The sequence below is a fragment of the Lepisma saccharinum genome, chromosome 27 (assembly GCF_977018435.1).
Source record: "Lepisma saccharinum chromosome 27, izLepSacc3.1, whole genome shotgun sequence".
NCBI classification, from domain to species: Eukaryota; Metazoa; Arthropoda; class Insecta; order Zygentoma; family Lepismatidae; genus Lepisma; species Lepisma saccharinum.
Window position 1 is genome coordinate 32822150 of NC_139255.1, and position 16095 is coordinate 32838244.

At 35.5% G+C, this 16095-nt stretch overlaps 1 protein-coding gene across 3 annotated transcripts in view; it reads left to right on the forward strand.

The window, feature by feature from the left end:
- Positions 1-14115, forward strand: part of LOC145980380 (NACHT and WD repeat domain-containing protein 2) — a 157363-nt gene extending 143248 nt beyond the window's left edge. For all 3 annotated transcript variants that reach the window (XM_083113447.1, XM_083113446.1, XM_083113448.1), the window contains exons 22-23: positions 1305-1439; positions 7380-14115. In XM_083113447.1, coding sequence (XP_082969573.1) covers positions 1305-1439; positions 7380-7603 — 359 coding nt within the window. In that variant the 3' untranslated portion in view covers positions 7604-14115. The remainder of the gene's footprint in view (positions 1-1304; positions 1440-7379) is intronic.
- Positions 14116-16095: the final 1980 nt, after the last annotated feature.

Below are 16095 nucleotides of genomic sequence, written 5' to 3' on the forward strand. Positions count from 1 at the left end.
CCTATGTTGCTGCAGCCATGAACCTTCAGGTTTAAGAAGGCTAGAGAGTTAGTTAGTTAATTGTAGTGTATATGCTTCACAGCATGTTGCAACCACAGGGGGGGGCTTTGCCCCCACCCAACCTTGGATGGAAATGAGTTCTAGGGGAGAGGGGCAAGGTGGGCAAACATTGACGGCCAAGGGTACCTGCAGGGACCTTACAATTTCAAATTTTATGCAAAATAAAAATACTTTTTGTAAAATTTTCTTGCGCGCAATTCCTGCTTTTCTTAGCCGTATCAAGTTTAGAGCTGTAGCTAGGGGCGGCGGGAGTTGGCCCTGGGATCCGAACGATGTAAAAGAAAATAGTTTGAAAAGAGAGAATGCCATGGTGACCCGTGAAATTATTTGCTCCCTATTAAATCAATATTGATTTCAGTCTGATCGAAAAATTTTCTTGCTCGCAATATGCAATTGTTTTCTATAGTGCAATGAAAATTACCAGAGAGAGAAGTAACACTTCTCTTAATTGATTTTGTCTTAAATGGATAAACAATTGTTTTGAGGAAAATGAGCGTGCACTTTCTGGAAACAATTTATATATTTTTTGCTGTTGGTTTATTATGAAGTGGATTAATTGATTGTGTGACGATGCATTTAAATAATATAATGTATATGTATATATATGTATTAAGAAAACTTTGAATACGTACACAATTTAGTGTTGTCACATTGCATATGTAGTTTCTTATTTAACAGTGCTCCATGTTGCAAATGTGTGAAACATATATCGTGCATGAAAGTTATACATGTTAATGTAAAATAAGAATTAACGGTATATTCGGAATGCATTTATCAAGCATTTTCTGTCTTTCAAAAATAGTTTATGTGCTGTTTTCCATGATTAATATAAAATTGAACGTGTTGAAAAAATAATTCAAATCATTTGTTCGAACACGAATGTTTTAGCACAGACCCCTTTTTGGCATAATTTACGAGGATAATAAGCTCTTTGATACTACTACTACTAATAATAATACTAGTAATAATAATGTTATAATAATCATAATAATTATTATGATTATTATTATTATTATTTGTACGTTTATCTTGGTACTTGACCCCTCCCCCAGACAAAAATTTGTGGTTGCGCCTCTGCTTCACAGACAATTGAAATCTTGCTTTGCTGCAATCTTACATTTATGTGAAATGCCACACACGTAATGCTGGAATGCCCGTAATATAGAACAGCCAAGAACCTTATTTTCATGAGTTTCTGCCAAACCATGCTGTTACATTTATTGTGAATGTACCTTCTTCCGCAGGTAACTGTAGATGGACATTATCTGGTCATACGGCTCCTGTTAACTTCCTGCGTTTAGAGCCTCAGGGGGGGTGTTTCCTGTCATCCGATTCCACATGCCATGATCGCTCTTTCCGTTTGTGGGATTTAAGTACAGGTAAGGTTCATATTAGACATGAAATATTAACATTATTAAATTAATTCTTTACTTAATACATTATATTGATTTTTTTCTGTACCCAATGTGTGAATTATGAAAACAGTTTGAAACAGTGCATAAATCCATTATATGCCAGAAAAAACAGAACAAAGTAACTGAAAAATAAATTATTATATTTAACCCCTTAAGTGTGGATGGTGTATATACAGTATGTAACATTGTTAATCGTACACATAGAATTTCCGTGGAAAAACTGTCATATCTACTAGTAAATATAATCATTTTCATATGTACCTGGAAATTGATGTTAATGAAGGTTTCACCAACAAATGTCAATAAAAATGTATGTTCAAAGTGTATAAACAGAGCGTATAATTTGTGTGAAAAGAGAAAACACGCTGTTTCATGCAACATTGTTATTCGTACAGGCAAGAGTTTCAATCTTCCTTGCATACAGCGCGACTGCTATTCGGGCGATTTCGTACAGTTTGCAACTTCGTAACAAGTTTGAACATGCAGACGTGCTCCCCGTCAAGCGGAATGCTGGCATAGATATTGTTGTAGGCCTGTCGTCTATCTATCAGCGTGTTTGAAATGGGCAAGGTGAAGGAACTTAGTTCCGATCTGAAGGATGTTATTATAAATGTGGCCCTTAGAGGTTATTCGTAAGAAAAATTGGACAAACAGTCAATAAATCACACTCCACAGTTCAATACATAGTAAACAAATTTAGAGGGGAAGGTTCAACACAGAATGTGCTGAGAAAACCGAAAGAGAGAGAAGGTTGAATAAATGTGATGAACACTTTATTTAAAAAGAGTGTGAGAAAATCCCCGACTAAGTGTTTCTCAGTTACGACCGTTAGTAGAAAATGTTGCTGGCAAGATGATGTCCCATCAAACTGTCTGACGTGCCTTGTGGAAGCATGGATATCATGGCAGAATACCACGAAAGAGTCCGTATGTAAATAAGGTGAATCGCTGGAATAGACTTTCATTCGCGAAAGAGCACATCCGCAAGAACCAGGAATTTTGGGATAGTGTCATATGGTCAGACGAGTCCAAGATTAATATATATGCGTCAGATGGGATAAATAGGGTCTGCAGAAAATCAAATAAAGACAATGATCACATTAACACAGTTCCAACTGTTAAACATGGTGGTGGGTCATTAATGATTGGGGCTGGCTGTATGTCGTCCAAAGGTGTTGGTACCATCCAGTTTATTGATGGTATCATGGATGCATATGTCTATTTGGATATATTGAAGAACAATGTAAAGCAGAGTGCCCAAAAAATGGACATGCCATCTATCTACAGATTCCAGCAAGACAATGACAGTAAGCATAAGGCGCGAGTTAACTTGAATTGGCTAATATGGAATGTGCCCAAACTACTACAAACACCAGCTCAAAGTCCAGACTTAAATCCCATTGAGCATTTATGGGCAATTTTGAAGAGGCGAGTCCATAAAGCAGGTGTCAAGTCCAAACAAGAGTTGAAAACTGTTGTGCAATCCGAGTGGAATAAAATAAGCTCTGAAACATGTCGGAAACTGATTAATTCTATGAAGAACTGGTGTCAAGCATCAAAGTATTAGAACTGTCATTCAATTTGCTCTGAATATACTTTTTCTTTTATATTATTAAGTGTGCGAATAGAAAAGTTGTACAAAAAATGGCATGTTTCTCTTTCAGTTTCATTTAATTTATTATTGTCATTGGTTATGCGGAATTTGGGTAAGATTTTATGTTCCTAATGATATTAGTTATTGATAAAAGCACAGGGAGTAGGAAATGCACATTATTTACATTGTCATGAAATATGAGAGCCTTTGTATAGATAAAAAGTTTATAAAAGAAAAAGGCATGCTAATATTGGTGTATTATTTCAATAAATGTTGTTCAACTGAGTTTGACGGAAAAACCTGCATTTTCCAGTAGCGACTTGTTCAACAAATTTCACACTTAAGGAGTTAACATCATTTTCAAGAAATGAAAAAATGTGGTGATTTGTTGTACATACAGTGTGATGCAATGGGTAGTTCAGGCACAGAATTGCAAGTGTAGGTAGGGGCACAACAGTTATGTCACTGAGGACCTGATTTCAATGGATAGGAGCTAGTACACTGCTTGCCATTAAAATTGCAACACCCAGAAGGAAATGAAATAGAAACACGAAACTTGGCAAATATGTAGGTCATAATAAGATAAGAAAATGATTACAGTTAGAGCTTGGTGGTGTGACATGTGACACGTAGAACATGGTTGCATAACCCCAAGGAGCTAGTAGCGTGTACAGCCTCCACGGGCGGCAATAACTGCTGCAACACGGCGAGGCATGGACAGAATGAGTCTATCGATGTCTGCTTGCGGTATGGCGTCCCAAGTGGCTTCCACATGGTGCCAGAGGTCTTCAACATTACGTGCCGGAAACCTGAGTTGGGCCAGCCGGCGACCCACCATGGACCAGACATGTTCAATTGGCGACATATCCGGCGAACGTGCTGGCCAAGGAAGCAGGAGCACGTGGTTAGCTTCCATAAATGCGAGGACATTCCTTGCAACATGGGGGCACACGTTATCCTGTTGAAAAGTGGCATTATGCAGTGCATGCATTAATGGGACAGCAACAGGGGTGAGAACCTGTGTGATGTACCGTTGGCTGTTCAATGTCCCTTGAATGCATATGAGACGCGAACGAACACCTATGGCGATGGCACCCCATACCATGATACCCAATGAAGGCCCTGTGTGATGATGCATGATACAGGCGTCATGAAGCCTAGTGCCAGGGTGCCGCCACACGCGTGTACGTCCATCATGATGTTGTATACAGAAGCGGGATTCATCAGAGAACACTACAGCATTCCACTCCGCCATCCATGCACGATGGTCTTGGCACCATCTCAGACGCAAACGCCTGTGCTCTAGCATCAGAGGAATCCGCAACAGTGGATGCCGGGAAAAAAATCCCCGGTTCGCCAAACAACAAATCACGGTTCGTGGGGACACTAGACGTTGTAAAACATCCCGTACTTCATGCGCAATCCTCGTTCACGTGGCCGTTCTGTCTGTAAGGGCCATGTGTATCAGACGTCTGTCCTCTCGTTCCGTCGTCCGACGCATACGTTGTGAACCTCTATGTCACTCTACAGTGCCTTCCTGGACCCACTGGTTCCATACATGGATCACTGTGGATGCATTCCATCCTACACGGGCACCGATCTCACGGTAGGATAATGCACCTTGACCTGAAATATATTTCAATAGAAAAAAAGATTTGGATTGATTGATTTGGTGTTTTAAGTCCACTTTATGCACAGTAAGGCTAATCGGGACTGGACCTACAGTTTAAAGTGGGATCCGAACCACTTGTGCCTCCACCGGGTATCGAACCCGGGACCCCTTGATTACAAGGCGACGACGCTACCACTGCGCCATCGGGGAGGCCAATAGAAAAAAAGAATATATATATTTAAATATTCACGGTATGCAACAATTCGGACGCGATCGAACTGGGAAACCTGCTGGAATCGCTGCCGTATTCGACGACGTGGCATTGCTGACCGATTTTAACACACTACACTCACGACCATGCACTTTCACTGCTCTTCTGCACCTATCTGACCTGCTACAGGTACCACTTACCAGATGGCGTGGCAGGTGCACATGACGGCCTTGAACACCTAATCATTTCCTTCTGCACCTCTCCTCTACACACTGTGCACATTTCGTCCGTTTCCGATTACTCCTTCTGGGTGTTGCATTTTTATTTGCGAGCAGTTTAGATATTCCACATTTGTTTTTATCTCCAACTCTGTCTGGTTCTAGACTCTTTTGGACTGATGTCCTTATCGACTCTAGCCCAGTACTGAAGAAGCTGTTGCCCCTCTTCAGGGATTTTTATCGACTTCCCAGTCTAGATCCACAGTGTTTAGCGAAATCAGGGTCACCTCGAGAAGGATTACCATAAAAATATTTATATCAGTGGTGGCGATTAGGGAAGAGGGCTGATGCCCCCCTCCCCCCACACACATTTGTTGCCACTTTTGCCCCTGCACTATGCTAAATCTTATCTACAAAGTGAAATATACTGTCTTTGCCCCCCCTTTCCCCTCAGTTTTGGAACCCAATCACCGCCACTGATTTATATAGTTTATTTTGAACAGTGTTGAATGTACATTATTCTCGTGAATACCAAGTGGAATGGACCCTACATCGGTCATGCAGAGGAAAGAGAAAGTAAACAGCAGAGTGACACACATAAATAAATGTTCTTAAGGTGGCAATAAATATCATATGCTATGCTAAAGAAATATTTTTTAGATGTTTAAGAATCATTATAGGTAGCGCTAAAATAAAATAGTTAAAATTTAATGTAAATTATTAGTAATACCATACTATTATCTCACAGATACAGTGTGACCAATCGTGTTACTTTTCAAGGTGTGACCAACAAAGGGTTAGACATTTTAAAGTTGTTAATTTGCATGTTAAAGCACCACAAAATGATCTGGAAATTTTAGTTTTTTTTTAAAAAAAACTATTAGGTGCATCCAGAAAGTAAGTTTCCCTGGGGTCATGCACAAAAAGGAAACATTATTTCATTCAATGATTTATTGCCACAGATACAGCACTTGCTCAGTTACTTGTCAACATAATTCCCGCCAGAATTCAGGTACTTGTCATAGCATGGAACCAACTTCTGGATACCTGCGTTGTAGAAGTCCGCTGCCTGGGCACTGAACCACTGTGTGAGAGCCGTCTAAACCTCTTTGTTGCTGTGAAAATGTTGACCGGACAGGAACTTTTTCAGGTGCAAGAACAGGTTGTAATCACTGGGAGTGAGATCTGGGTTGTACGATGGATGATCGAACACCTCCCAACTGAACCTGTCCATATGCGGCTTCGCATTGTCGTGCAGCTTAATAACCTTGCACTTAGCTTACCACGTCGCTTATTCTGAACGGCTCGTCACAATGCCCCCAGTGTTTCACAGTAACAGTTAGCATTGTCTCACTTCTGGGCAGAAACTCAATGAGCAGAATGCCTTGTCTGTCCCAGAACACCGTGCACACCACTTTTCGCGCCAACACAGTCTGTTTAAACTTTGTCTTGCATGGAGATCCACTGTGACGGCAATACATGGACAGCTGCTTGCTTACTGGGGTGCTGTATGCAACCCACGTCTCATCCCCTGTGGTGATCCGGTTGAGAAAATCGTCATCATGGTAATGCTGCAGAAATGTGAGCACAATGCCCATGCGTTTTCTTTTGTGTTCGGGCGTCAGTTGTTTCGGCACCCACCGGGCACGCAATTTCCGGAACAAGAAGCATTTGGTAACACTGTCATGCAGCAACGATTGAGAAATCTGCGGGAAATGGCTGCTGAGTTCCGTGATCGTGACGCGACGATCCTCCAATATGCGCTGCTGCACCTGCTTCACAAGCTCATCCATAACGGCCGATGGCCGCCCACTGTGCTCGTTGTCGTGCAAATTTTGCCGGCCTTCAGTAAATGTCCTGCACAGACGACGCACCATCTGCTTGCTCATGACGTCTGGCCTATACACCTGGCACAGCTGACGATGAATTTCGATCAGCTGTATGTTTTGTACATTCAAGAACTTGATCACTTAACGAACCTCGCACACGGCAGGAGATGGAATAAGAGAGCTGCCATGTTTCATCGCTGCCGCGATGCTACTGAGGACTTCCAGGAGGCATCTTCTAGGACATTCACTAGCCAGGTCATGTTCCTCTCACGCATGCGCAAAACCGGTTTCAGTGCGCATGGCGACTGGGAAACTTACTTTCTGGATGTGCCAAATAGTTGAACCTTGATATAGGAACGTGTTTAAAATCTTATTGATGAGTACATTGGAATCCGTAAATTTCTTTCCCACATCGATAGTTTATTACTTTCATATTTTCAGGGGGATTGATGGCTGTATACACTCCAGATAGACCAGTAACTGCATGTGAGGTTACGAGTGGGGGAAGAGCTGTCGTCGTGACTCTTAAAGGTAAAAGTACAATTACAACTCTTAAGTTATGTGGACCAGGGGTGGAGCACTTTCCTTCGGAAAATGTAGTCTACGGAAAGGAGGAGAACACAGGGAAGGTGTTCGACCTGAAAGACGAGAGTCAGCCAAGGTGACAGCATCAGCAAATAATGGTTAACAGCTGTCGCGTCTGTGTAAAACCAGCAATTCTGTTCCCCATTGCACAGCCTATTTGTGTGCTTCAGAATTAAATGTTGTCATCGTGGCTTTTGCTTGAGCTGTCCATAGTTTGTGTGTGTTAGTTTTGTAAAAAAATAAGATAAAAACACAAAAATTCTTTTGTATGACTTGGTGAGTGAAATGTCTCGTTTTTTTTTTTTCATTTTTATTTTTGTGCAGAGTTACGTTAGGACTTAATGCACACAAACACATATACATTACACATCTCATGCTTGTTTCATGGTTGAAAAGTTTCATCAGTACATATATAGTGTATTATGATATATATTCTGGCTGCTGTGTAGAGATGTAGGCATATTAAAATGATTTTAGCAGTGATGTTGTCTCAAAAAATTGAGAATGTGTGAGAGTTTATGCATTTGTATGTACATATGCAGTTAAATGTATCTATAAACATTAGATTTTTTTGTGCAAATCATCAAAGTTGTTACGAAGTCCATATTAATATGCTCAGGCTTTCTTTGTTCACAAGTTTCTTTATGTTTCATCATTTTTTTTCACAAACTAGATTTCTTAAAAAATTCAGGAACAAGAATAATTTTTGAAAGAGACAAATAAACATACTATTTGGTAATTAATCTAATTATATTTTTCATTCAGTGGAAATTGTGGCATTCCTCCACCAAACAGTAGATACAAAAGAAGAGCATAACACATTAATGAAACAAAAAGTAACAAATTCTTAGAAAAAGCTTCATGCTATTTTTTCTCATTATCAAAATGAAAAGATTTTTGCTGATGTAAAAAAGTAAACAAATGTTGATGTTAAAGAAACATTCCATTGTGCATTTTCATTATGATGCAATGACAAACACTGAAAGTACAATACTTCTACTGCTGTAAACCTTTTGGCATTTTGTAATATTATGCTTCTGAATGTTAAAAATTAACACTGTTCAAGAGCTTGAAATGTTCAATATGAGATGTCCCACAAAAATATAAGGTCAAGGATTTTTTTACAAATTCAATAAGGGGATAAAAATTTTAATCAACAGGGTTATGGAAAATACTACTGAAATTGGAATTACTTTTAAATTATTGTAATGAGTTTATTATAGTAAAATTCAAATTAGTAAAAAAAAGATGTGTAAGAATTTTCTCTAGTCAAGAAATAACTACTACTAAATAAAATTATCCAACTAATTGCTAGTTAATTCTCAATGATATTTTAAAAAAGCAAGACAGGAATAATAAAAAAGAGCATCATTTTTGGTTTCTGACGATCATGAACTCTTGCCTGATATTTTTAATAGAAGGTTTTATTTTGCCTCTAGCTTGAAGATTTTAAAAAAATGTTTCTTTATTTTGTACCATATTGCATATTGAAAAATATGTTTTGTAATTAGGTAATTTCTTTTCATGTCTACTATAATTTGAAGTTACAAAATGTAAATTTTAATTTACTGAAATGAATTTACTGCGTTTGCTGAATTATAGAAAATCAGACTTGTGAGGTTATTATTTATTGTACATATGCGCAAACATACTTTTCAGAGAAAGAAAGGAGATGTTTTGAAATGCGCTGTGAATATGGAAAATACTCATTAATAAGATAATACTGATTTGCAAAATTTTCTAACTCCACTCTATTTTCCACGACAATTTTCACTAATCGCTGGGAAGCAAGAAGTTATCCTTTTCTTTTAGTGAATCCACATTTTCTCTTTTGAGCCACCTATTAATTTCAAGAATGTGAAACTTTCATTGGTCTCAAAATGAAACTACCATCTCTTCAAATACTGATAAACAAACTATGATGTTTTATTGGAAAATGAAACATTTTACAAAAATGTTAAATATAGAATTGAATAAATTTTGGTGCTAAGAGGAACACTAATAAAAATTTGAAAGCTTGAAAAAAAAATTATGGTATTAATATAAAGAAATTAAGAATTTTAGCACCACTACTAATAATCTTGTATCCTTTGTTTTATATTTATTCCATATAGACTTGTGGAAATTGTGTTGTAATGCACTACACAAAAGAATCAACTAAAAATTTGATTTTTCCAGGCATGAATGTTCAGCCCGACTTGAAAAGGGAAATACAAACATTATTTTCGAAATAACAATTATGCTGCATGACTTTTTGAAAGAAATCATTAAAATAGAGATTTAAGCAAATATCCTACATTTCTAACTGTATAAATGTTAAAAAATGTTTGATAACTAATATATTGTTTTTTCTAACAGTATACCCATTTTAAATTTTTATTAGCATCTTAAATTATTTACAGACTAAGTTGGTTTATTAGTTAATTATCTCCAATATTGTGTTGGATAGCAATTTTAGAAATCTGCTTTTATAAACTGAAATTTGCATCATTGCATAATGCAAGAATACAAACAAACTTCTCAAACATTTTCCTGCATAATTTATTTTGAATGGAATATCATTAAGGCATCAATGAAAATAATACTCTTACTTGTTACTTTTCTTAACTAACATTTGGAATGTCACATTTCTTGTTTCAATATCCTTATTGTTAGAATGTTGTAAACATTGTAAATGGACAATAGTTTATATTGCATTACAAAAAAAGTGTTGTTTATGCTAGTGTGTGTAAATTACATAATACAGGTACAGTTTTCTGCAGTACTTATTGTAAGTTGCAGCTCTCATTTCAAAATTTATAAAAAGAGTATGAAATGCATGAGATTGAGAATTATATTTTCAGAATACTTTCAGCAAAGCATTTATCATTATTTTGCAAAAAAATGTTATTTTTGAAAAGTAATTTGTTTGTATGTTGAATTCTTTACACAAACATTTTTGTAGTGTGTACCATCTTTTGTGCAAGGAGTCTACATATTGTACTGATATATGGAGGAAGCTGAAAATTGTAATTTGTATTTTCATGTAATGTGTAGAAGCTTTGCTTGGGAAGTGTAAGATAAGATTTGAGAGTACTTTGAGTTTCAAGTTCAAATCTGGGACCATGTGAAAAAACAAACTATATAGAGCAGCAGACAGCATGAACTTATCTTCTATACAATTGGATATTCTTTGGATTTCTCATAAATCTTCATAAACTTTTAAGATATTTTGACATAAAGCAAATTGTAAAGGTGAATTGCTGTATTTATGATGGGCTAGAGGAAAATAGTTGTTATTCTTATAAGAAACAACATTAATGTAATACTTCGTTATTAACTGTATTGAAATTGTTGATATATCACATGATTTTATCATATCTTGATCATACAAATGGATTGATTGTACACAAGAGATTGCGGTAGAAATAATACTCCAATATTTGTAACAATCTTTAGGTTTTTCACCCATTCCATAACCAAAATACTGTTTGGAAAAGCAACTAAATTCAGCCATTAAATGAAGTTTTAATAGTAATAACTTTAGCTATCATGCAATTGACCATGTATAATACCGATGACCCTTTTTTTGTTGCAAATAAACTAAATGGGGCTCTCTTCCATTTGTCCATTCAAGATATTGTTACTAGATTCAAATATATAACATCATGTTTAGGTAAGTTCTTAATTTTATGGTGTGTACAGGAAATTATCTTGGGACCATGGTTTAAAAAAGGGATATTAGGCCAGTACATTTGAAATTGCAATATTATTATGCATCATATTGCAGTAACTTATTTTCAAATGTTTATCAACAATTCTTTCTCTTTAACTATAAGTAGGTAGTATTTCAATGACATATTTGCATTGTGTAGAAATTTGCATAATCATGTGTATAAATGTTCTAATGTTCTATTAAAATATTCCTAGCTTGTCTATTGGAGTGTTGGACTAAGTGAAATGTGTAAGGGAGGTTTATTGTTAATTTGATTTCAATAATGAATTGTTATTTAAACAAATTATAATTAGAACATATAAAATTGTATGCAGGCATACAATTGGAAGTTTTGCATTTGTTATGTTTCAAAAACTAAACAAAATTACATAAAATTATGTAGCCAAAAAGAATATATATTCAGTCTTCCACAGTCTAATTAAAACATAACTTTCTAATATAAAATTGGTGTTTTTTCACAAAAACTGATAGCAAAATTTACAACAATAAAATTAGGTACTGCCATTGCGAGCAAATCAATTTCTGCCACTCTAATGTCGTAATTATTTATTTAAGGACAGTCAAAATTGGCTTGTTAGTTCTCGTTTGACCCAAGCACTGTACACATAATTAAAAACACAAATATTTTTGAAAACTTTATTTATTTCAAGTTGGCAATGTATCTTAATTCTTTACACCTGTGGTCCAACTGCCTAAAGTGGCAGAAAAGCAAAATAAAATTGCAGACCAAATTCTTTGTTGTGAAATCAGTTTTTGATTTATCGGTGTAAATAGATATGATGTCCTGGTAAAGGTTACTCATCTATTCTCTACAAAGATTACTTAATTGCCTATTTTATCATGTCTATTGGGGAGGGGCTCACACCTGCTAACCCTCATTGTTCCTACCAAACATTGTACAATTGTGTAGTTACTGTAATGGTTTTCTGTCCACCAGGAAGAAGTGTGTTCTTGAGCCACTTAGTTGTGGATCGTGTCCACTTTCAGGCAAATACACTGTCATTTTAACAATTTCATAGTTACGCAGAGATGGATTAAAATGTCACTACTCCTAGATCAATTTTAAACTGCCACCCCTCCCACAATTCTTTCTGTGAAGATTTTCTGCTGTGTTGTTAGCACTATAATTACAATCAGATCTACATATATTTGCATCAGAGAGTTTTATAACAATCTTGTGTCAATTAGTGCATTTTCTTTTTTTGAATTCTCTCTTCGTAGTAACTTTCACTCAGCAATGTTCGGTAATTGCTTCTGCTTCACACAATACTTTATTTAAAACATTTTATGTAATACTTTTTGATGAACAAAACTTTCTTCCAAACTGTTAAAATGCTTTTCCTACCTCTCCCCTGATTGGAATTTGCTGACAAGTTCAGTGTTTCCACAACCAGGAAAACAGACATCTTATTTGCTGCTGCAAATGTTTTTTTTAAATGTATCTTTGTCAGAAGCATATTTGTGTCATAAAAATATTGAATGCTTGTTACATTTCTCATACTGGTAATGGCAAAACTCACAGTATGGAATATTGAATACTAAACAAAGATCTACATACAGTACACACACATTCACTTGTGGCCTCCCCAATGTAGCAGTGGTAATGCCATTGCCTTGTAAGCAAAGGGTCCTCGGTTTGATACCCAGTGGAGTCGGTTAGTGCTTCACACCCCACTTTCAACTTTAGGTCCAGTCCCGATTAGCCTTTCTATGCATAAAGTGGGATTAAAACAAACTATTATTTATAATTCTCCCACAATTTGTAGTTTGTATTGAACGCAAGTGGCAGTTTCAATTCGTGGCTGCTCTTTATTTTGAAGATAACATTTGAATGTGTAGTTCAAATCACTGGTAAGTAAAAATTTTAAAATGTTGAAGCAAGAATAAAATAAGATAATAGCAGCATACAGATCACAGTTCAATAGGCAATTAAATAATGTAATTTTCTGTTTGTAAAGAACTGAGAAAAATCAATTATGAGCTTTTTTAGTAAAGAAAAAAACAATTGCAATAAAAATGTTGGAGAAATTGCTTCGACCTACAAAAATTTCATCTTAGAACAGTTCATATGTTATTAATGCTGTCAACATTTCTGGGTAAACTTTAGTTTTCATTAAGCTTCTTGCATTGTGCATTATAAAAGTTAAATATCTACATTACTGTCAATGCAAGTCAATGATGATTAAGTGGAAAGTTACGACAAATCAAAATTTCTAAAATCAAGCAATATGTTAGGGAAATTTCACAACCCAATATCTGCATTTGGGACTTAGTGTGTCTGTGTATGTATGTGAAGTTTTATATTTATATGTAAGAATATTAAATTGTGAAGTAATATCTATGTTTTGTATATTGATAAATATGCACATGTGTATTTGATTTTTCAATGTAAATAGGATATTTTAGCAGTAATTTATGACAGATACACATTTCCTGTGTGAAAATCAATATATGAATGTGCATTACCTGAAATGGAAACATTATTTAAAAAAAAATAAGATTAAAATATGAATCCATCTTCAATTTCAATTTAATGAGCTTTACTCAATACGTATGTTATACAAATCTATGAAATTATTTTTGGTACCTACAGTAGATGGGGGGAAATGTGTGAAAACAAGAGCAGCTTGATTCTGCTCTGAAAATTCTAGTACATTTTCTTCACATAGAAACAGCATCTTACTACAGTTAATTCATATTCTTAAATTCTTCTGCTGCTCATGGATATAGCAATTTACCTGGATTTCAATTTTGTGACTTATAGCGGTTAGAGGTTGGAAAAAAAGCATCATTGAGCAATTTTTGTATATATTACAAAAGCTTTGCCAACATTAAAAGACTGATTAATGCCAAATTTTAACAATGTATCAGGTGAAATCAGTCACACATATAAATATATATATATATATATATATATATATATATATATATATATATCATAATATTAAGTCATGCTGGTCATGGCTTTTATTTATCTTAGAATGGAAGTGGTTGTTTGTAAATGATGTGAATGTCATCGGTTAGAAAGTGAATTTATTGATATTAATTTTTGATGAAAAGAGAAAAAAAATGTTACCCAACTAGTCAAGAAGAAAGGTATGGCATCTAGATTTAGCTGACATTATGTTATATGTGAAGTGTTGGTGTTGTAGCATAATTTGCTGTAGAAATGTTGATGTGAAAAAATAAGGCAAGTTTAATACACTGTACTACAGTATTCATTACTTGGTTTTACTTCCATCAGACTAAACCTTTTACAATATATAAAAATGGTTCTATCATTTTTTTTAAATATTATTTTTTGAAAAAGTTACTGTGTGTTGAGATTTATATTTTACAAGGACATGAAGTGTGACTACACCTTCTATAAAATAACAAAATGGATTAATTTTTCACTCATTTGCAGACTATTTCTAGACATTTCACATTGGTAAAATTATTATCAACTTTAATGATAAACTATGCGATATTACCAGTGACCAGAAGCGAAATAATCTTGTGTGTGTCCCTTCAGTCATCTTTCCCTACATCAGTTCAGCTTCGGCCAGTGGGGCCTCCCCGATGGCGCAAAGGTAACGTCGTCACCTTGTAATCAAGGGGTCCTGGGTTCGATACCCAGTGGAGGCAATAGTGGTTCAGATCCCATTTTAAACTGTAGGCCCAGTCCCGATTAGCCTTACTGTGCATAAAGTGGACTTAAAACACCAATCAATCAAAAAGCTTGGGGCCAGTGTTGCAGAGTCAGATTTATAAATGGGAGATTATCCTTTGAAAAACCAGATCTGAAAAAAAATAATCAGATCTAATAGTAGCAGATGACGACGTTCTCCTGGGGGGGGGGGGGAATTGTGTGGGCTGAAACAATTCAAACAGAAGTTAACAATAAATCCCATAATGCATCCTTGCTTATTTTTTTTTTAGAAAAATCTGTTATTTACAGATTTCAATAAGCACTCCACCAGGAATCGCAAAAACCAATAATAATTTCAACTAGACATAAATTGGCAACCCTATAAAAATAGACCCTCCCCCATCACATTCTTCCTAATTTCCCTACATATCCTCTTTTCAGTCTACAATCCACAGGAACTCATAACAAGACGACCTATTTTTCTATGAAGCTTTGTTTTGGACCCAAGACTGTTCCAGAAATGCAAGTATAAACAGAGTGTCCACAATTTTGTGGAAACTAAATTACCTGACTTTTCCAGATTTTCCATACCAAGAACCAAAATTTTCCAGACCAAACCATTAGGGCAATTAGTGTAGGAGGGGAGAAAGGATCAGGGGTGAGTTTTTATACGATACTTGACTTGATCATTGACTAATGATTAACAAAGAACTATTTTTTAAAAATAAATATAAATTACTCCATAAAATATAATTATCCAATAACTATCAAACGGACACTAAAAAAGCAACAATAAATGATAATTCCTACATGAAAATAGTTCAAATTTCACTGTAAGAACTGGTAATGGTCAGTATATTAAACTGAATTATAGTTTGTCACCAAGTTTTAAATCTCTTGCCTGTTCTTTCGTCCTATATTCAAGAACCTACTGTTAGTGTACTGCTACAAAAATGTTAACTTTTTCCAGAAAGTAAATTTTCGTGGCTTTTCCAGGAAACTCCGGACTTTTCCAGGTTTTTCAGACTGGCAGACACCCTGAACCAATATTTTGAAAACGTGATTGTTAAATTTTCAAGTACGGTGCCAGTGAAAATTTCGAAGTATGTTAACATTAGTTCAAAGGGGTATCAGATCAGCTCCAAAATTTCCAAAGATCCTCTCAATGACTAAAATATTCTTTTCTTCATTTACACAACTACTTTTAAGAAAATTACAGAAAAACT